Raw genomic sequence first — 21865 nt, forward strand, 5'->3', positions numbered from 1 at the left:
TTAAAGTGGTACTGGAAAAGCACAGCAGGTCAGGCAGCATCCGAGGAGCAGGAAAATCAGCGTTTAGGGCAGGTGCCCTTGGGCTCCTGTCCGAAATGTCGATTTTCCTGCTGTTCGGATGCCGCCTGACCTGCTGTGCTTTTCCAGCACTGCTCTAATCTTGACTCTTATCTCCAGCATCTGCAGTCCTCACTTTCACCTACTGAGATTACGTGATCAGCCATGATCATATTGAATGATGGAACAGGTTCGACAGGAAGAATGGCCTATTCCTACAACTATTTTCTATATTTCTATATTTATGCAAACTCTCTGTTCATTCCTAGTGACGTTCAATAAATTTCTTTGTTTATTCATTCCCCCCAGCACTCCACCCTTTGTAACTTTTGTTTTGTCCAGTTGATCCTTTCTGCCCTCCAAACGCACATTTCAAAGATATGTGACAAGTTAGTCTCTCCTTTCCAATAGGTCTTGCAACCAAACAACACAACGCTTTAAATCACACTCTCCACAAATCACATTTTGAGATTTTTTTGATCAGCTTCCTGGTTTGTAGCCATCTTTTCTTACCAAACGCAGCCTTTCCCATTGCTACGTTTGTTTGTGTTAAGTGTACAAAAGAACAACGATAGCTGGGGGAAAGGTCTGTACAACATTGTGCTTAAATTCCGTTAGCGGAACTGTGAAAGTCCTCAACAGCTAAGGAGTTAGGGACAGCGTTCCTTAAGCACAATTCCAAAACTGTGGACCCTCCACCACCCATATACATCACAAAGAATGCATCAGCAAAAACATACCCCGTTTCCATTTCATAACTTGACTTTTACTCATTTCTGAACTCGAGAATCAAATAGAGAGTTAGTCAGTCGTAATTGTAAAAGAGTTGAATATTGCTGAGAAAAGACACATTTTTGATTAAGCTTTTCATCTTGTGGTCATCAGGATAATTTGCAAGAAATATCAATCTGTCTGAGAAGAGAGTATTGGTTATTCAGAGACACTTTCCAACCAGTCTGTACTCTCCCCTTACATGGTATTAATGTTGGTTTGCTTATATGGCAGTATTTCTTACAAATTACAATCAGATGCAAGATTTGACAAACAGTGTCTCTTTCAACAGTATTCTAGACATTCAGAACTAAAACAAATCAAAATATAGTTAATGTCTAATGGCTAGGGAACGAGAAAAAAATCTTCCAGAGCAAAACCTGTTAATGGTTGCAGAAATAATTCAGGTTTGAGACAAAAACACTGCAGATGCTGGAATCCAAGGTAGACAAGCAGGAGGCTGGAAGAACACAGCAAGGCAGGCAGCATCAGGAGGTGGAGAAAGTGAGGACTGCAGATGCTGGAGTTCAGAGTCAAGAGAATGGTGTTGAAAAAACAGCAGTCAGGCAGCATCCAAGGAACAGGAGAATTGACGTTTCAGTCATAAGCCCTTCATCAGGAATAAGGCTTGTGGGCCAAGGTGGGGGGGCTGAGAGATAAATGGGAGGGGGGATGGGGCTGGGAGGAAGCTAGCTGGGAGTGTGGTCAGTAGATGAAGGTGGGGGGTAAAAGTGATCGGTCAGACAGGATGGTGGAGCAGATTGAGAAACATCGATTCTCCTGCTCCTCGGATGCTGCCTGACCTGCTGTGCTTTTCCAGTAACACACACTTGACCCAGCATCAGGAGGTGGAAAAGTCGATGTTTCAGGTGCAACCCTTCTTTAGTTCTGACTTGCTGTGTTCTCCCAGCATCCTGCTTGAAATAATTCAGGTGACTGGAGGTACAACATAGATCAACTATAATATTAATGAACAACAGAATAGATTTGAGGGGCTTAATGGCCACCCCTAACTTCTATGTTGTTCCTCGGAGCTGCTCCCAGAACTTAAGAGGAAAACTGGTGGTTTGCATTACTGCACTCTTTCTGCCCCATGGCTATCCACTTTAGCATCCTTTGTTCCATTTGCAGTGAGGTTTCTACGTTGTGCCAAACAGGATATCAAGGCATTTTTCTTCCTGGAAGCTGCCTTGACAGCTTTCATCACATCAGGCAGGTTGCTGCTTTAACCAAAGCCATGTGCTGTGCTCTAGAAAGGGTTGACACTGCTTCACCCTACAGCCTTCAGACCCAACCGACCTGCAGTCCCTGCTACACCCCCTCCCCGAGGCATTTTCATGGTCTAAATACCTTTTAACCTGAAAAGTCATTTCAGAGCGGTGGTTTACTGTTTTAACAGCTTTAATAGTTTCCTGTCCGCTCAAAGTCTCGAGGGACATGTAAAGAGGGTTTACAATCTAGATATTTATCCCCCTTCTCAAGGTACATAATCAGGGAAAAGGTCCAGGGCTGCTCATGTCAATCAGGTTAAAGTGGGACTGCCAAGTAAATGTACCCGAGACTAGAGGTCACAAGTGACATGGAAACAGCTATTAATTGTGTTGCTGGTACATTTCACAAAACAGAACATAATTTGTGTCTTCAGAGTTTATGGAACCACAATTAAAACCAAAATAGCCTCATTGTTAGATTACACCACAAATTAAAGGCAGATCAGATTATGGCATTGGCACCATGCAGAGATTAAACCTAATGTTCAACTAGCTTTGATTGTTAAGAGATGATTGTTTTCATTTGCTTTCAGTTATAGGGGAATGCAAGAAATTTTTTGCAGTTTCAAATAAGAGAGAAGCACAGCAGAGGGGAACGTGGCTGAATGTGAAAGGGAGGGGCATATTTGCAATCTGGGCACCAGTTTGTTTGTACCCTCTCCCCCCACCACTTACCCTGGCACATCCCCAGGTGGTTTGTGAGGTAATATCTGGCACAGCACTTGTCCAATATTATCCCCGAGAAAAGCAAAAACTAATTCCTAATAATCTGCTTAGTCAGTGCGCGGCAGAGGGTTGGAGTCAAGACACAGCCAGCTGATCTGCAGGCAAAATGCGACACCTGCTGGCAAAGGAAGGTATACCCCATGCAAATCCAGAGTCAAAGATCCTGGGGCCTGGCTATTCTGGACAGACCTAAGTGTGGGCATTTAATCAGATAAACATAGAAGACAGGAGCAGGAATAGGCCACTCACCATTCAATATGATCATCCAACTCAGTCCCTTAATAACATTTTCTCCCTTTTTTCTGCCTTTGATCCCTCTAAACCCAATAACTATACCCAACTCTTTCCTGAAAACAGTCAATCTTTTGCCCTCAATTGCTTTCGGTTACAAAGAACCTCTGCCTGGCCTAGTGCTCTACACTCATCAACGGAGCCCAGCCCCCTTGGTGAAATGCTTCGTTAACAAGCCACAAGATCCATTTCTCTTATAGAGTCATAGAACTGTACAGCATGGAAACAGACCATTTGGTCTAACACATCCATGGAATAGATATCCCAAATTAATCTAATTGCATTTGTAGGTATCTGGCCCATATCTCTCTAACCCCTTCTTATTCGTATACCCTTTGAGATGCCTTTTAAATGTTGTAATTATCCCAGCCTCCACCACTTCTTCTGGCAGCTGATTCCATCCATGCACCACCCTCTGAGTGAAAAGGTTTCCCCTTAGGACCTTTTTAAATCTTCCCCCTCTTATCTGAAACCTACACCTTCTAGTTTTGGATTCTCCCAGCCTGGGGAAAAGATTTTGTCTATTCAGTCTATCCATGTCCCTCATGATTTTATAAACCTCCGACACTCCAGGGGAAAACAGCCCCCAGCCTATTCAGCCTTTCCCTGTTGCTCAAACCCTCCAACCCGGGCAACATCTTTGTAAATCTTTTCCACATTCTCTCAAGTTTAACAACATCTTTCCTATACCAAGGAGGCTAGAACTGAATGCAGTATTCCAAACGTGGCCCAACCAACATCCTGTACAGCAACATGATATCCTAACTCCTTTACCAAATGCACTGACCAGTGAAGGCAAGTCTGACAAATACCTTCTTCCTGTCTACCTGTCACTCTACTTTCAAGGAACTATGAATCTGAACCTCTTTTTCAGCAACACTCCCCAGGGCCCTACCATTAAGCTTATAAGTCCTGCCCTAACTGTACTTAACAAAATTACATGTTTATCTAAACTAAATTCCATCTGCAACTCCTGACAACACGTTTTCTTAACAAATGCATTTAAGGAGTTTTATCCCACCCCCACTGTAGGTTTCCTCCCTGGTGAGGCCTCTGCATGATCCTCAAGATTAATTTCCAATGTCTCCAGTCAATCCGGGAGGATCACAAGCTTTTGTGTGTGGGACCAATCAGGAGCGCACACAGGCTTCGCTTGGTCTGTGGTGATAACACAGGGAGAGAGTGTAAATACCTGCTCATGAGCTCCTGTCACAGGAAACTTACATTAGTGATAAGACACCGCCAACATCTTTCTGATTTCCAGTTGAGAGGGAGAGAGACAGTCACTACGTCACAGGAAGATCACAATTGCTCTGGAGAGAGGGCAGAGAAGATTTACTAGAATGTCACCTGGGCTGGAGAACTGTCGCTACAAGGAGAGGTTGGAGAGGTTGGGGTTGTTTCCCTTGCAACAGAGACGGCTGAGAGGTGACATAGAGTCATAGAGATGTACGGCACTGAAACAGGCCCTTCGGTCCAACTCGTCCATGCCGACCAGATGTTCTAGCCTATTCTAGCCCCATTTTCCAGCACTTGACCCATATCCTTTAAAACCCTATTCATAATCCCATCTGGATGCCTTTTAAATATTGTAATTGTACCAGCCTCCACCATTTCCTCTGGCAGCTCATTCCATGCACACACTACCGTCTGCATGAAAACATTGCCCTTAGGTCCTTTCTATATCTTTCCCTCTCACCTTAAACCTATGCCCTCTAGTTCTGGACTCCCCTACCCCAGGGAAAATACCTTGTCTGTTCATCCTATCCATGCCCCTCATGATTTTATAAACTCCTATGTCACCCCTCAGCCTCCAACACTCCAGGGAAAACAACAGCCTTTCCCTATAGCTCAAACCTTCCAACCCTGGCAACATTCTTGTAAGTCTTTTCTGAACCCTTTCAAGTTTCACAATATCCTTCCAATAGGAGGGAGACCAGAATTGCACACAAAATTTCAAAAGTGGCTGAACCAATGTCCTGTACAGCCGCAACATGACCTCCCAACTCCTATACTCAATGCTTGAGGAATACATGATTGAGGTATATAAACTATGAAGGGTAGTGATGGACAGACAGGAAGAACCTGTTTCCCTTGGGAGAGAGTTCAAAAACCAGGGGCCGTAGATTCAAACTAGGTGGCAGATGAATGAGAGGGGATGTGAGGAAAGATGTTCTACGCAGAGGGTAGTGGGTGTCTGGTGATAGGGACCGTTATCTCTAGCAAAAAGTTCCTGGATCTGCACCTTAAGTGCTGAAAGCTGCAGGGCTATGGGCCGTGTGCAGGGAGCTGGGATTAGAAAGGACATCCAGGGTGTCTTTGGGTCAGCATTGACAAAATGGGCCAAATGGCCCCATTCTGCGTTATATCATTTCTAAAGTCCTAAAATGACTAAATTCACTTTTAGTTCTCTGTCTAATTTTGGGCTGGATTCAATTCTGTGCCTTTGGAATTAAAACTGACTTTCTGTACAGCTTACATCTGATCTTGCCAATTCCAAATTAACCAATGCAGTTGTAAAGGCGCATGACTACTGCAAAGCTGATGCTTTGTCGAACTCTATGTGATTCTGACATTTACCTGAAATGCTCCTGATTTTTTGGCTATGACTTTTTAAAGTAATAGACTGGAATTGTTGGGGGTGGAGGGAGGATGCAATACCAGTTATTTGTTCAAAGTCTCCCTCTCCTCTACAGGTCCCAGACAATATTTATTATGTCAATATTTATGATGAGACATTAAACTGAGGGCCCCTTCCCTTGTTTGGGTAAGTGTGAAAGATTCTACGGCAATCTTTCGAAGAAGGACGGGGAATTAGCCCCTGGGGTTCTGGTCAGAACTGTAGCCTGCAATCAACAATAGGTCATGGAACAGAAACGCCGACTCGGTTTCACTGCGCACAGACACTGCCGGGACTGCTGAGTATTCTGGACATTTTCTATTCTTATAGCACAAAAAGGAAATTATCATATTGCCCTCTGTGGGATCGCATTGCGCATATTTTGGCTCCTGTCTTTCCGACATTGTAACAGAAATTCAAAAGTGGGTGGCCTGGTTCGAGTCCAGCCTCAGGTGACGGTCTGTGTGGAGTTTGCACGTTCTCCTCATGTCTGCATTGGTTTCCTCCAGGTGCTCCGGTTTCCTCCCACAGTCCAAAGTTGTGCAGGTTAAGTGGATTGGCCATGCTAAATTGCCCACAGTGTTCAGGGATATGTAGGTTAGATGCAGTAGTCAGGGGTGAATGTGGGATAATAGGGTAGGGGAATGGTTCTGGGTGGGTTACTCTTCAGAGGGTCGGTGTGGACTTTTTGGGCCGAAGGGCCTGTTTCCACACTGTAGGGATTCTATGGTTCTTTGAAAGTACTTGGCCAGCTGCAAAGCTGTTTGAGATGGTTGATTGTCACAGAAAACAGTACACAGCTATACAGCTGTCTCCGACCAATAGCACAAAACTGCTGCTCACTTCAGTGCAATTTTCGGTAACTTAGAATCATGGAATCCCTATAATGTGGGAGCAGGCCATTCAGTCCAACGCGTCTATACAGACCCTCCAAAGAGCATCTCAACCAGACCCAGCCGCCTACACGGCCAATCTGCTTAACCTGCAGCCGAAGGAAACCCAAGCAGACACACTGAGAACATGCAGACAGGCGCCTGAGACTGGAATCAAACATAGGTCCCTTGTGTTGTGAGGCAGCAGTGCTAACTGGTGTGGCACCCCTTCTTGCGTGCAAATTACCTGCCTTGCTTCCTTAATTGTAATACTTCAGCATCCAAGTGCAAGCCTTTCTTTCTTCTTACCATTGAGGAGATTGAACAGTTTAGGACTATACCCCCTCGAGTTTGAAAGACTGAGCAGAGATCCAATTGAGGCATGTACATGTTAAAGGGGATTGACAAAGGAGACATAGAAGGGATATTTCCCACTGTGAGGTAATCTAGAATGAGAGGTCATAGTTTTAGGGTAAGGGGCAGCAGATTTAAAATAGAGATGACGAGAAATTATTTCTCTCAAAGGGTAATGAATCTGTGGAATTCACTCCCCCAGAGTGTGGTGGATGCTGGGACATTGAGTAAATTGAAGGAGGAGATTTATAATGAGTAGTGGGTTAAAGTGTTATGGAGAGGGGGCAGGCAAGTGGAGTAAGGCCGAAGTGAGATCAGCCATGATGGTATTGAATGGCGGAGCAGGCTTGAGGGGCTGAATGGCCTCCTCCTGTTCCTATTTCTTATGTTCTACTTCACAAGTCCCAACTTGGAAAGCTATAGATTTTGCCTTTGTTTTTTTAAAAACTTCACGAGTAGATTTGTCAGAGAAAATAAACAGAGCGTGCAGAATATCATCTCAAACATGACACAGCAATGCTGCAGTGACCATACCCACAGTGGGATTCGTGTAGGCCAGTCAGAGAGAATACTGCACATGTTTGCACTGTGAAGATAGCACAAAGCCCCTTCAGGAGAAATCAGATCAGATATTCTCCCTTAGACAAGCCCTTAACTTCTGCAAAGAGAAGAACAATCATAAGTAGTGACAGGCTGTCAGTTATTACAGCTGTAAAATGCAAGGATGACTGACCACGGAACCACACATATCTGATTCACTTACTAAGGAATAGTCCAGCCTGCTTCAGTCACCTTCACTATGCCTTTCAATGTCTATTACAGTGACACAGGAGCAACCCTTCCTACAGGACGAAGGTGAATACCTCAACCGCCAGCTGGAAAGTTTTACTTATTAATTCATGAGATGTGCAAATTATTCCTCAATCAACAAATAATCAAGACTGAGACAGAGATTGGGTCAGTTAGAACAATATTCACTGAACTTTAGAAGAATGAGAGAGTGTATCTCATAGAAATCTATAAAATCCGAACAGGACTAGCCTGAGCAAACACATGAAAGAAGTTCCAATGACCGTAGACTTCAGAACCAGGAAGGTCACAGCCTCAGGTTGCAGGGTGTGCCATTTGGGACCGAGATGGCAAGAAATGTCTTCCCCTAGAGAGTGGGGAGCCTATGGAATCTCTGCCACAGAAAGTGGTTGTGACCAAAACATTGAATGTTTTCAAGAAGGATTTAGATCTACTTCTTAGGGCTAAAGGGATCAAAGGGTATGGGGGAGAAGCAAGGAGCAGGGAAATGAGTTGGATGATCAGCCATGATGCGGAGGAATGGGATTGTGGGAGATATAGCAGTTTGGATCAGTAATTGGCTTGCTGAAAGAAGACAGAGGGTGGTGGTTGATGGGAAATGTTCATCCTGGAGTCCAGTTACCAGTGGTGTACTGCAAGGGTCGGTGTTGGGTCCACTGCTGTTTGTAATTTTTATAAACGACCTGGATGAGGGTGTAGAAGGATGGGTTAGTAAATTTGCAGACGACACTCAGGTCGGTGGAGTTGTGGATAGTGATGAAGGATGTTGTAGGTTACAGAGAGACATAGATAAGTTGCAGACCTGGGCTGAGAGGTGGCAAATGGAGTTTAATGCGGACAAGTGAGAGGTGATTCACTTTGGTCGGAGTAACCGGAATGCAAAGTACTGGGCTAAGTACTGGTAGTGTAGACGAGCAGAGAGATCTCGGTGTCCAAGTAGATAGATTCTTGAAAGTTGCCACCCAGGTTGACAGGGTTGTTAAGAAGGCATACAGCATTTTAGCTTTGATTAATACAGAGATCGAGTTCCAGAACCATGAGGTTATGCTACAGCTGTACAAAGCTCTGGTACGGCCGCACTTGGAGTATTGCGTACAGATCTGGTCACCGCATTATAAGAAGGATGTAGAAGCTTTGGAAAGGGTGCAGAGGAGACTTACTCGGATGTTGCCTGGTATGGAGGGAAGGTCTTACGAGGAAAGGCTGAGGGACTTGAGGCTGTTTTTGTTGGAGAGAAGAAGGTTGAGAGGTGACTTAATAGAGACATATAAGATAATCTGAGGGTTAGATAGGGTGGACAGGGAGAGCCTTTTTCCAAGTATGGTGATGGTGAGCATGAGGGGGCATAGCTTTAAATTGAGGGGTGATAGATATAGGACAGATGTCAGAGGTAGTTTCTTTACCCAGAGAATAGTAAGGGTATGGCTTTGCCTGCAACGGTGGTAGATTCACCAACTTTAAGTTCATTTAAGTCGTCATTGGACAAGCATATGGACGTACATGGAATATAGTGTAGGTTAGATGGGCTTCAGATTGGTATGACTGGTCAGTGTAACATTGAGGGCCAAAGGGCCTGTACTGCGTTGTAATGTTCTATGTTCTATGGTCATATTGAATGGTGGAGTAGGTCTGAAAGGCTGAATGGCCTACTCCAGCTCCTATGATTTTTATTTATTTATTGACAGGTTGTGGATGTCACTGGCTAGACCAGTATTTATTGCCCATCCCTAATTGCCCAGAGAGCAGTTAAGAGTTAACCACATTGCTGTGGGTGTGGAGTCACATGTAGAACCGACCAGATTAGGATGGCAGATTCCATCCTTAAAGGGCATTAGTGAACCAGATGGGTTTGTGGAGGCTGGTGCAAGTGCAACATTTAAAAAGCATCTGGATGTGAATGGAAAGAGCTTAGAGGGTTAGGTGCCAATTCCTGGCAAATGGGACTAGATTAATTTAGGATATCTGGTCAGCATGGATGCATTGGACCAAAGGGTCTGTCTTGTGCTGTACATCTCTATGACTCTATGACAACAGTTCAGAAATTCTGAAGGTCACCATTACTAAGACTAGCCTCATCATTTCAGATTTACTTAGTCAACGACTTTTTAACTCCCTTGACCATGATGGTTGGATTTGAACTCATGTTTATGGAGTCTTAGTGCAGGACTCTGGATTACAATTCCATGAACAACCGTGCTCATAACCTATAGTCACCAGAACCCTAAAAACAAATATTTCTGAAAATGGTGGTGGCTTTGTTCAATTTTCCTCCATTTTGCGGGGCTATGGAGAAGGAGCAGGGGGAGCGGGAATAAATCAATAGCTTTAGCAAAGGGAGGAGGGGGCAAAATGACCTCCTCTATACCAGATCGCTGTGATAATTGATGTAGTTATCAGAACAGGGATGGGCAGCATGGACAAGTTGGGCCAAAGGGCCTGTTTATACCTTGTAAACCTTTATGAATCTATCTCAACAGTGAGATCATTCTGGATTGTTACCCTGAGACAGATGCTGTCTACTGAGTTTCTCCAACAGCTTGTGCTTTCGTCTCAGATTTCCAGTGTCCACTGTACTTTGCCTCCATATTTCTGCAACACTGCCTATGAGACCTGTGGGACATGTCCCTAGTTGCCCCTTGAGAAGGTGGGGGTGAGCTGCTTTCTTGAACTGCTGCAGCCCATGTGCTGTAGGTAGACGGACCCACAATGCCATGCTTTGTGGGGGATCCTTTTTAATGAGCTGACCGATATCATTGACAATTCGGTGCCTGCATTGAAAGAAGATTGATTATGGCCCAGACAGTTTACTGCAACTGAGGGTCACATGGCGAGAGGGCACCTCAGCAAGATCCTGGAACTGCCCCTCTCACCCACACCCTAGCAATGCCTCATGGCAGGAGGAGGAAAACATAGGAGATTACTACAGAAAGACAGAACAATTTCACTCAGGCCTTCAGATTACAAGGCCAGCATTATCATCACTTTGGTGCTAGTCACTTACATTCTGGATGTAGGTTTGCTCGCTAAGCTGGAAGGTTTGGTTTCAGACGTTTCGTCACCATACTAGGTAACATCATCAGTGAGCCTCCAGATGAAGCACTGGTGGTATGGCCCTGCTTTTTATTTATGTGTTTAGGTTTCCTTGCGGTGATGTCATTTCCTGTGGTGACGTCATTTCCTGTTCTTTTTCTCAGGAGATGGTTATTTGAGATCCAAGTCAATGTGTTTGTTGATAGAGTTCCGGCCATAAAAAGTGGGGCCATACCACCAGTGCTTCATCTGGAGGCTCACTGATGATGTTACCTAGTATGGTGATGAAACATCTGAAACCAAACCTTCCAGCTCAGTGAGCAAATCTACATTCCGAACCTCAAACTGAGTTACAAATCTTCTCAAAACTCGCTAAATCACTTACTGTGGGATCCGATGGTGTATTGTTTATGTCAACTGGATTGGTAATTTGAAATCCTAGATTAGTGTTCCAGGGACATGCATTTTAATTCATTTATAGATCCAGAACTGAAAGATAATCTCAGTAAGGAAGACCATAACAAGTATCACTAGCTGTTGCACAAATTCATCTGGTTCACTGATGCCCCTGTAAGGAAGGAAATCTGCCACTCTCCCCCAGTCTGGCCTGCATGGGAATGGTAAGTGCCCTCTAAAGTGGCCTACAAAGCTATCCAGTTCTACTCAATAAGCTGCTCATCACCCTCTATTCTAGACAATAAGTTCAGCATCCCATCCCGTGAAAAAAATTTTTTTTTCTTTTGAGAAAGCCAAGAGGTGGCAAGGGTCACTTTATTTTGGAGTTCCTCATTTTTACACCTAGCTACGTTTGTGAAAAGATGGAGAATAAATACCAAAGCAGTCACTGACTGTACTGTCAGCCAACTGAAACCACATACACAACAAGATCAAATCAAAGCAAAATACTGTGGATGCTGGACATCTGAAACAAACACAGGGAACACTGAAGAAACTCAGCAGGTCTGGCAGATCTGTGGAGAGAGAGAGAAAAACAGTTAATGTTTGGGTCTGGTCTGACGCAACTTCAGAAGCGAAGAATCTGAAGAAGAGTCAAACTGAGCTGAGAACGTTAACTCTGTTTCTCCCTCTCCACAGAGGCTGCCAGACCTGCTGAGTTTCTCTAGTGTTCTCTGTGTTTGCCTCACAGTGAAATCAGATGCATTCATGTCCTGACAGCCTGCTCTTGTAGTAACAGAAACACAATAATTTACCTGCAGAACCGAGCACCAGAGAAATAAGTTAAGCAAATACAATATTTAGCAGCACAAATTAAAAAAGACTGCCTCCGCGTATGGATATATTCTTTTGAAGCAGACGCATTAAACACACCTTCACCATCCCTGCATCGGCCATCTTGCCCTGTAAACACTTGGGTTTGGAGACTGGTGGGTGACAGGTGAGTGTCTGCTTGTCCTGTTGCCTCTTCGAGAGAATGGGCTGGATTATACAGCTGTATATCAGGCAGGCCAGCCATGCCCACCCTTCTTACCCTTTCCTCTGAGAGATAAATATCACATAATGGCATGGGTTGACCAAGGCAATATGATGGTGCCCATCTCTGATATAACAGAAGGTGAGACGACAGGAAAGTTGGAAACTCTCCTGTTGATTTGAAACACACCAATTGACGAGTTCCCAGGCTGGTGAAGGAGCCAGTCGCTTCACGTTTGCTAACGGTTTGAGTCCAGTGACCCTTCCTACTCAAAACACTTTCTCACCAATGCTGCCAGACTTGCCGTGTGTTTCCAGTTTCATTTTAGATTTCAAGCATCTGCTGTTCATTGGTGTTTTTTTATGGCAGTGGGTTTGACTTCACTTTTTTGAGGCTGCAGTCAGAAAGCAGGAGGGACAGAGAGGGGCAAAGGGAACACCTTTCAACTGGCAGTGACTAAATGTAACCATGGTACAGAGCTCACTGCTGCTTGATGGACAATTGATCTTCACCCTCCCTCCTTTTTTAATCCTTCCTTATCAATCCTTTCATGCCAGGACTATCTCAAACCATCATCCAACAAACCCCCCCCCCCCCACACCCCCCCCCCCCCCCCACCTCCATCCCCATCACTTCTTTTCATTCATTCACAGGATGAGGACATTGCTAAAGAATATTAGACAACCAGATCGGCTTTTCCTGATAATTAGAGACAACAAAACTGCAGACGCTGGAATCCAAGGTAGACAGGCAGGAGGCTGGAGGAACACAGCAAGCCAGGCAGCATCAGGAGGGACAGGCAGGAGGCTGGGAGAACACAGCAAGCCAGGCAGCATCAGGAGGGACAGGCAGGAGGCTGGAGGAACACAGCAAGCCAGGCAGCATCAGGAGGGACAGGCAGGAGGCTGGAGGAACACAGCAAGCCAGGCAGCATCAGGAGGGACAGGCAGGAGGCTGGAGGAACACAGCAAGCCAGGCAGCATCAGGAGGTGGAGAAGGCGATGTTTCGGGTATAACCCTCCTTCAGGGCCTTTTCTAACAATTGACAATGGACTCATGGACATCATTAGACCATTAATTCCAGACTTTTATTGGATTCAAGCCCACCACCTGCCATGGCAGGATTCAAACCCAGGTCCCCAGATCATTACCTGGGTTTTCAGATCAACAGGTCCAGCGATAATACCGCTGGGCCATCATCTACCCCCAACCTCCTTCCTTATCTGTCCTTTAGTACTGGGACTGTCTGACACTCCAGTCATGTGGGCTGGCTTGTGGGATGATTGAACATACACCAAAGAATCATATTGGGCTCAAGATGTAAATTCTGTTTTTCTCTCTCTCTCTACAGATGCTGCCAGACCTTCAGCACTTCCTGTTTCTATCTCAGAATCTCCCTCTTCTCTCTCTGGTTCCCCAACCCTCCCACATCCTGAGAACCGTAAGATCCAGCCCAGCCTCACTCGATGTGGATCGGAGGGCACGTTCCTGTTGTCAGTCAGAGGACGGTTGAGATGCTTGCTTGTGATGGTGGCTCTGACAATGGGAGGTGAAGGAAGCAGCGCTCAGCACTGCTTGAACCGGTTGGTGTACATGCTCCGTGAGCGGGGCATTCCTCTGGGACTGCGGCTGAAACCGGCCGGGAGGGTCTTCATGTTCAACCGGTATCCTGGAGGGTGCAGGCACCTGGGAAGAGACCAAGGAGAGAGTCAGTTCATTGGAGATAATACCGCGAGTCTGATATCCTCTCACACCCTCCATCCCATTAGTGATGGCACCCATCCCCCCAATTACCCTCTTTCTCATTCATGTGAAACTTAAAATTAACCTCACCCAGGAGGAGGGGTGAGCAATGCTACACTTGTTCATCTGAACTCATTTGTATCTCCTCAAACTTCCAGTGAGATCATGGCTGAACTGTATCCAAATTACATCCATACAACTGGGCTCCAAACAAGACCATAAGGCAGAGGAGCAGAAGTCAGGCCATTCAGCCCAGCGAGTCTGCTCTGCCATTCAATCATGGCTGATAAGTTTCTCAACCCCATTCTCCCGTCTTCTCCCCACAACCCTTGATCTCCTTGACAATTATCTCAGTCTATCTCTGTCTTAAATATACTCAAACACCTGGCCCCCACAGCCTTCGGTGGCAGCAAATTCCATCGATTCCCCACTCTCTGGCTGAAGACGTTTCTCCTTCTCTCCATTCCAAAAGGTCTTCCTTTTACTCTAAGTCTGCGTCCTCGGGTCCTAGTCTCTCCTATCAATAGAAACATCTTCCCAACGCCCACTCTGTACAGGCCATTCAGTAGTCTGTATGTTTCAATTAGATCCCCCCTCATCTTTCTAAACTCCATCGAGTACCGTCCTCAAAGTTTCTCATATGTCAAACCTATGACACTGCAAAGATCCATCACCCTCAGGTATAGCAATGATGAATGAAGTCTGCCATGGTTTATATTGGAGGAGTTCCAAACAGCTGTACCACCCTTTGTATGATAGTCCTTGTACTTCGCCAAGACATGTTGGTGGAGCTAGGTGTAGAAAGGATGAGTATTTAATCAGGTGGGGCCAGAGGGACATGAATTAATCAGGTGAGTAAGATGCCCACCACATTGCCACCTTTGGCTGACTCTGTGTAGCATGGGAAGCCATCCTGCTCAGACTATAACTGAGAACATTCTACTGTCACTGGTATTCAATCAGCAGAGCATGAAAAAATTACCACACATATTGCCCCTTGAGAAACAAAAGCCATTGAGTTGGGTTGTGGAACTCTTGGTTTGTAGGGTGGGGTGGGGTGGGAGGGTATGGCCAGTGGTTCTGACCCATGGAACCAACATGAATTCAACCACTAAGAGGTACAAACTTCCCTTTCTCCCAATACCCTAACCCCCATCTCAGCCATGGACCACCTCCTCTTCCCTCCCCACTCTGCAGGTCACCCATTCCATCTTGAATCACCTGCGATTTCTTCCCTTGCTGCTCCTGGACCTTTACTGAATTTGCGATGTGCAGACGCCAGTGGCACAGCCTGTAAGTTCAGGGAGGCCAGATTCTGAAAAATTCACCACTCTCGGGAGGATTTTGATGAGAAGCATCCATTTGGATTTTGCAGTAAATCCTTGGCTCTGCCCAAAATCTACAACTTCGTAACTCAGAGACTAGCTTGTTCTCAAGAGACAAAAGTGAGTGTGTACTGTGCACTGCCAATATGATTATGGCACACTTTGGTGCACATTGAACTTTCTTTGCATTGAGAACTGCCTCAAAGCCTCAGAGTGAAGGGACAATCTGAAATAACTCCACAGAGGCCAGTATCCCGTCACCAAGTCACTCTTCATTGACACATGGAGAGTCCTTGACATTGATCTACCTCCCTCAGAGGCAGCTCTCAGAATGAACACAACCCCTGAAAAGCCTGTTTACAGCTGTCAGCCAGGACTCTCTTAGTCCAGGTCAAGGTCAGTCAAAGATCAGGAGGGGTGGGTCACATCCCAAATCTTAGAATGTAGAAGCAGACATGATGTGCTACAAAAAAATGCACGGCTGATATGAGAAAAAATAGCCTTTTCACTCAGCGGGCGGCTATGAGATTAGAATGCATTGTGTGAAAATGTGGTGCAGGTTCAATCGAGGCATTCAAGAGGAGCATTGGATGGTTCTTTTGGGTAGAAATGGTGAGCAGAGATATTGGGAAAAGGCAGGAGATTGGCACTAGGTAATAGAATCGTTGCATGCATGATGGGCAGAATGGCCTCCTTCTGTGCTGTAACAATTCTGTGACCTTGAGACATTTTGCTATGATTTGACTAAGTTTGAGGTGTTGTAAAAATACATCAAGTTGTTGTTGAAACACCTGAAATCTATAAATCTGACAGCAACATCATATTCTCAAGGAAAGGAGATTCAATATGACTTATATTGAGGTAAATATAAGAGGGAAACACAATGAGTAAAAGTCTATCTGTGCCCTCATGCTCCCCTTCCTCATAGACTTCCCTCCATGGTCTCTGCTCTGACAGAACTTGCTGTTAGCAACTTCAGATGACATTCAGCCAGCACAGGCCGATAGACTGAATGACATCTCTCAGTTCTCAGGAAGAGTCACTGGACCCGAAATGTTAACTCTGCTTTGTCTCCCAAGGTGCTGCCAGACTTGCTGAGTTTTTGCAGCAATGTCTGTTTCTGCTGGTGTATCAGTGCCGTGTCTAAGAGGTTCTAAGTTCTATGATGACCAGCTAAGGATGTGGCCACACTAGAATTGCATTGTCAAAGGGAAGCCAACTTGCTCCACACTAACACTGCCGTTTTAACATGTAGAAGGTAGGCTGGATCCAGATCTACCAAGAACAATTTTTTGTCCAGTTAGTAGTCATAAATCACATGACACCAGGTTTATTTGAAATCACAAGCTTTCGGAGCACTGCTCCTTCATTAGTGAAGCCCTTCATCACCTCGTGTCACGTGACTTCGGAGTTTGTCAACCCCAGTCCCATCAACGGCATCTCCACATCTCAATTATCTAAGGAAAGATACTTTGGCATTGGAGACAGGCAAGAAAAGGTTCACCCTGATCCATTCATACCAGGTATGGAGGATCCACTTATGAGGAGAGGGTGAGTAGGGCATGCATTTATTGGAATTTAGAAAAATGAGAGGCAACATTATTGAAATGTATATTAATCTTAAGGAACTTGACAGGGTAGATGCAGAAGGATTGTTCCTTTTTCTGAGAGACTCCTGTACTAGAGGGCATGATCTCAGAATGAGGGATTACTCATTTCAAACAGAGGTGAGGAAGACTGCTTTCTCTGAGGGTAGTCAATCTTTGGAATTCTTAAGCATAGAGTGCTGTTAAGGTTGAGTTGTTTAACACAGTCAAGGCTGAGAGAGAGGCTGAGGTGATGGTCTAGTGATATTATCACTAGACTGTTAATCCAGAGACCCAGGTAATGTTCTAGAGACCTGGGTTCAAATCCTGCCATAGCAGATGGATAAAAATCTGGAATTAAGAGTCTAACGATGATCATGAATCCATTGTTGGAAAAACCCAACTTAGGGAAGGAACTTGCCATCTTTACCTGGTCTGGCTGCCATGTGACTCCAGACCCACAGCAATGTGGTTGACTCCTAACACAACCACCCCTCCCAGGAAATAAATGCTGACCGTAGCCTGCGATGCCCACATCCCGTGAATAATTTTTCTTTACATCAGTAGTGGAACCAAGGGTTACTGGGAAAAAGCAGGAAAGTGGAGTTGAGGATTATCAGCTCCAATAATGGCGGAGCAGACTTGATGGGTTGAATGGCCTACTTCTCCTGTGATATGGAGGTGGTGGTGTTGGACTGGGGTGGACAAAGCTTAAAATCATACGCCAGGCTATAGTCTAACAAGCTTATGTGGAAGTACAAGCTTTTGGAGCGCTGCCCATTCGTCAGGTAACTGGTTGTCACTCGCTGAAAAGTGTGTTGTTGGAAAAGCGCAGCAGGTCAGGCACCATCAAAGGAGCAGGAGAATCGACGTTTCGGGCATAAGCCCTTCTTCAGGACTCCTAACTGGTTGTCACTGTCAACTTGGTACGAGGCCACAACTAAGGGAGACGGTTTTAAAACTAAGAGTCAATGCTTTAAGACAGCATGAAGGGGATTTTTATTCTCTCTGAATAGGCTGTGCAATGTGAGACCTCTGCCTCAGAATGTGGTGGAGGTGAGACCGTTGAATATTTTTTAAGATCAAGGTAGATAGATTCTTGTCAGGGAGAAGAACCAAGAGCTAACAGGAACACATAAAATACAAACAGATCAGCTACAATCTTACAAAACAGACTTCAAGGACCAAATGATTTACCTTTGCTGCTATTTCATATGAATTGAGAGGATAGCCCTGAGGGGACAAAGTCTTGCTCCAGCGACACATTCCAAATTTAAGCTCAGTGCCAAGCCGTTTCCCGTGTTGTCTGTATGCAAGGATTGTCTGATTTTATGAATTAAACAGCATCTGCTACTCTCTAAAACTGCAGACAAATGTGACATTCTTGACGATGTATTTCGCCAATGAAGCCTATGCGTCCAGCCAATTATTAAATGATGAGCTGCAAATCTCTGGTGTAAATTATGCTGCAATTTGTTATCACAATTCCCAATCATTTACACCATTTTTTTTGTTGGCATGAATCACAAGTGAAATTGGACTGAATGTGTCATGAATATTTGACAAGACTATTCAGTATTAGAAAATTCAGTGTATTTGGGGAACATGCAAACCATTGTATGCCTTTCCCAGAACTCATTCCTCATGGTACTGGTCTACTCTAATCCCATTTACTGGCTGTTTAACATTTTTTTTTCTTTTCAAGTGGTTATCAAATTCCCTCTTAAATGCTGTCTTGGCTTTAACAGCTACTTAAGATAATCCAGTTCACATCATAACAGCCATGTCTAAACATGTTTCCTTTATATGAGAATTTGTGCTTTAGTATTCATAGATATTATATGGACTATACACAGTGCTATTAAAAACTGGTGGAAAGGTTAAAAGAGTCAAAATTGCATTGATAAAACAGGGATTCTGGCTGATACGAGAGTAATGTTGTCAAAAGCATTTTGTCTTGTATTCATCAGGATAGATACAAGAATGCCATTATTCAAATGACCACAACAATTTATACAACATGAGAAAAGGATGCCAATCAACTCTGATTGGTTGAGGTGCTGCCATGGAAGAGGCAAGAGGAGACCACAGTTTCCCTAAGCTTCTGAGTAATTCAGAAAAAGGGCAAGTCTTGATTATATGAAATATATTCCTTTTGCTGCAGAGAACAGATCTGTGTTTCTTTTTCAACTCATTTGTGGGATGTGGGCATCACTGGCTGGGCCCAACATTTACTGTCCACCCCCAGTTGCTCCTTGAGAAGGCGGTGGTGAGCTGACTTCTTAAACCGCTGCAGTCCATGTGCTGTGGGTAGACTCATAATGTCATTAGGGATTTTTCGATGCCTGGGTCAATGCCAGGTGATACATCCGGTTTCATTTCTTTGAGAGTTTGTAACGATTGGTACAACTGAATGGCTTTCTAGGCTATTTCAGAGGGCAACTGAGAATCAACCACATTGCTGTGGGTCTGGAGTCACATATAGGCCAGACAGTGAGGATGGCAGACTTCCCGACATTAATGAACATGATGGGTTTTTCCCAACAATGGATTCATGATCATCATTTAGATTAGATTAGATTCCCTACAGTGTGGAAACAGGTGCTTCAGCCCAACCAGTCCACACTGACCCTCCGAAGAGTAACCCACCCAGACCCATTTCCCTCTAACTAATGCACCGAGCACTATGGGCAATTTAGCATGGCCAATTCACCTGACCTGCACATCTTTGGACTGTGGGAGGAAACTGGAGCACCCAGAGGAAACCCACGCAGACACAGGGAGAATGTGCAAACTCCACACAGACAGTCGCCCGAGGCTGGAATCGAACCTGGGACCCTGGTGATGTGAGGCTGCAGTGCTAACCACTGAGCTACCTTGCCGCCCCTAGAACATCATAATTTAGACTCTTAATTCCAGATTTTTATTTTACCGAATTCAATTTCAAATCTAGGTCCCCAGAACATGAGTGGAATTTATGAATTAATAATCTAGCTACTCTACCACTAGGCCATTACCTGTGCACGAATATATGATGTTTCTTGTGAGCATAAGTGAATCACAGTATGAGCCCAATTGATGATCATAATTTGAGTTTTGGTGCACCCCATAGAGTCGTAGAGGACTACAGCATGGAAACAGACCCTTCACCCAATCTGTCCATGCCGTCCAGTTTTCCTAAGTCATCTACTCCCGTTTGCCTGGATTAGTGCACTCCAGATTAGAAACCCTGCAGTGTGAAAACAGGCCATTCAGCCCAACAAGTTCACAATGACTCTCCAAAGAGCATCACACGCAGACTCACCCCTGTACACTATCCCTTTAACCTTGCATTTCTCCTGGCTAATCTACAATCCCTGGACACTATGGGCAATTTAACATTTAGCATGGCCAAACCCCCCCTTACCTGCACACTTTTGGACTGTGGGAGGAAACCAGAGCAAACCCAAATGGACACGGGGAGAATGTGCAAACTCCACACATACACTCACCTGAGGTTGGAATCGAACTCAGTCCCTGGTGCTGTGAAGCAGCAGTGCTAACCACTGAGCCATCGTGCCACCCAACTGGCCAACAAGTTCTTGTGCTTGCCCCTCTGAGTGGCAAATTAAAGCTTTGGCAAAATCCTTCTCTTCTCAGCAATATTCAAATGGACAAAGCTATGGCATTTCACTGGTTAACAATTTCAGATGAATTCCCAATATCTACAGACCATCATTATTCATTGTATCTTCAACTCCCTGGGCCAGAGGCTCTGAAATTCCCCTCCTAGACTCGACACCTCCCTTACCTCACTACGAACCTGCCTTAAAACATACCTTTTGATCATTTGCCCCAATGTTTCTCTGGATGGGATGAATGTTAAATTATATCTGATAACCCTGTGGGATGTTTCACAGTTAAGGGCCTTATAAATACATGTTCTGGTTGTTGCTTTTGTTGCTGCAGAAAGGAAAAGCATATAAAGACGTGCACTGGTTCACATAATCCTGGCCTTTAGCACAGCTCCAAAAGCAGCCATGCCTTTAACTTGCCTACGCCCTGCTCTCTAGAACTTTTTCTCCAATGAACCTTTCATAACCTCCAGACAGCTCAGCGTGGTAATGCAGGAAATTAGTCAGAGGCGTCAGCACATCTCTGTTCATGGTTTTGCATATGGACAAAGAGATGACGCGGAACACTATCAGTGAACTGTCAAATAGGACAGTGATGTTAGTTGGATTTGATTTCCTCAGCTGTCAATGAATGCATCTCATGCCATAGTCACAGAGTCATAGTCACAGAGTCAAACAGCACAGAAACAGACCCTTCGGTCTAATCAGTCCAGGCTGACCATAATCCCAAACAAAACTAATACTACCTGCTTTCATTTGGCCCATATCCCTCCAAACATTTCTTATTCAAGAACTTATCCAAAATGTCTTTTAAACACGGTAACTGTACCCACATCCACCACTTCCTCTGGCAGTTTATTCCACACATGAACCACTCTCTGTCTAAAAACGTCCCAATGTCTTTTTTAAATCTCTCTCCTCTCACCTTAAAAATATCCCCCTAGTCTTAAAATCTCCTATCCCAGGGAAAAGATACCTGCCATTCGGCTTATCTATACCCCTCATGATTTTATAAACCTCCATAAGGTCACCCCTCAACCTTCTATGCTCCAGTGAACGAAGTCCCAGATTATCCAGCCTCTCTTTATAACTCAAACCCTCCATTCCCGGCAACATCCTGGGAAATCTTTTCTGAACCCTCTCCAGTTTATTAATATCCTTCCTGTAACAGGGAGAACAGAACTGGGCGCAGTAGTCCAAAAGATGTCTCACGAGTGTCCTGTACAACCTCAACATGATGTCCCAACTCCTATACTCAAAAAGGTCTAAGCAATGAAGCTCAGCATGACCACCAGACACCTGGAGGGAGAACGCCTCATCTTCTGCCTCGGAACACTTCAACCCCAGTGCATCAATGTGGACT

General features: G+C 44.8%; 1 protein-coding gene across 2 annotated transcripts in view; it reads right to left on the reverse strand.

Annotated features, from left to right (window-relative positions):
- Positions 1 to 13171: 13171 nt before the first annotated feature.
- ttll7 (tubulin tyrosine ligase-like family, member 7) overlaps positions 13172 to 21865 on the reverse strand; it is a 192638-nt gene continuing 183944 nt past the window's right edge. For both annotated transcript variants that reach the window (XM_060830002.1, XM_060830003.1), the window contains one exon: positions 13172 to 13920. In XM_060830002.1, coding sequence (XP_060685985.1) covers positions 13800 to 13920 — 121 coding nt within the window. In that variant the 3' untranslated portion in view covers positions 13172 to 13799. The remainder of the gene's footprint in view (positions 13921 to 21865) is intronic.

This window comes from Hemiscyllium ocellatum, chromosome 9, assembly GCF_020745735.1.
Source record: "Hemiscyllium ocellatum isolate sHemOce1 chromosome 9, sHemOce1.pat.X.cur, whole genome shotgun sequence".
NCBI lineage: Eukaryota > Metazoa > Chordata > Chondrichthyes > Orectolobiformes > Hemiscylliidae > Hemiscyllium > Hemiscyllium ocellatum.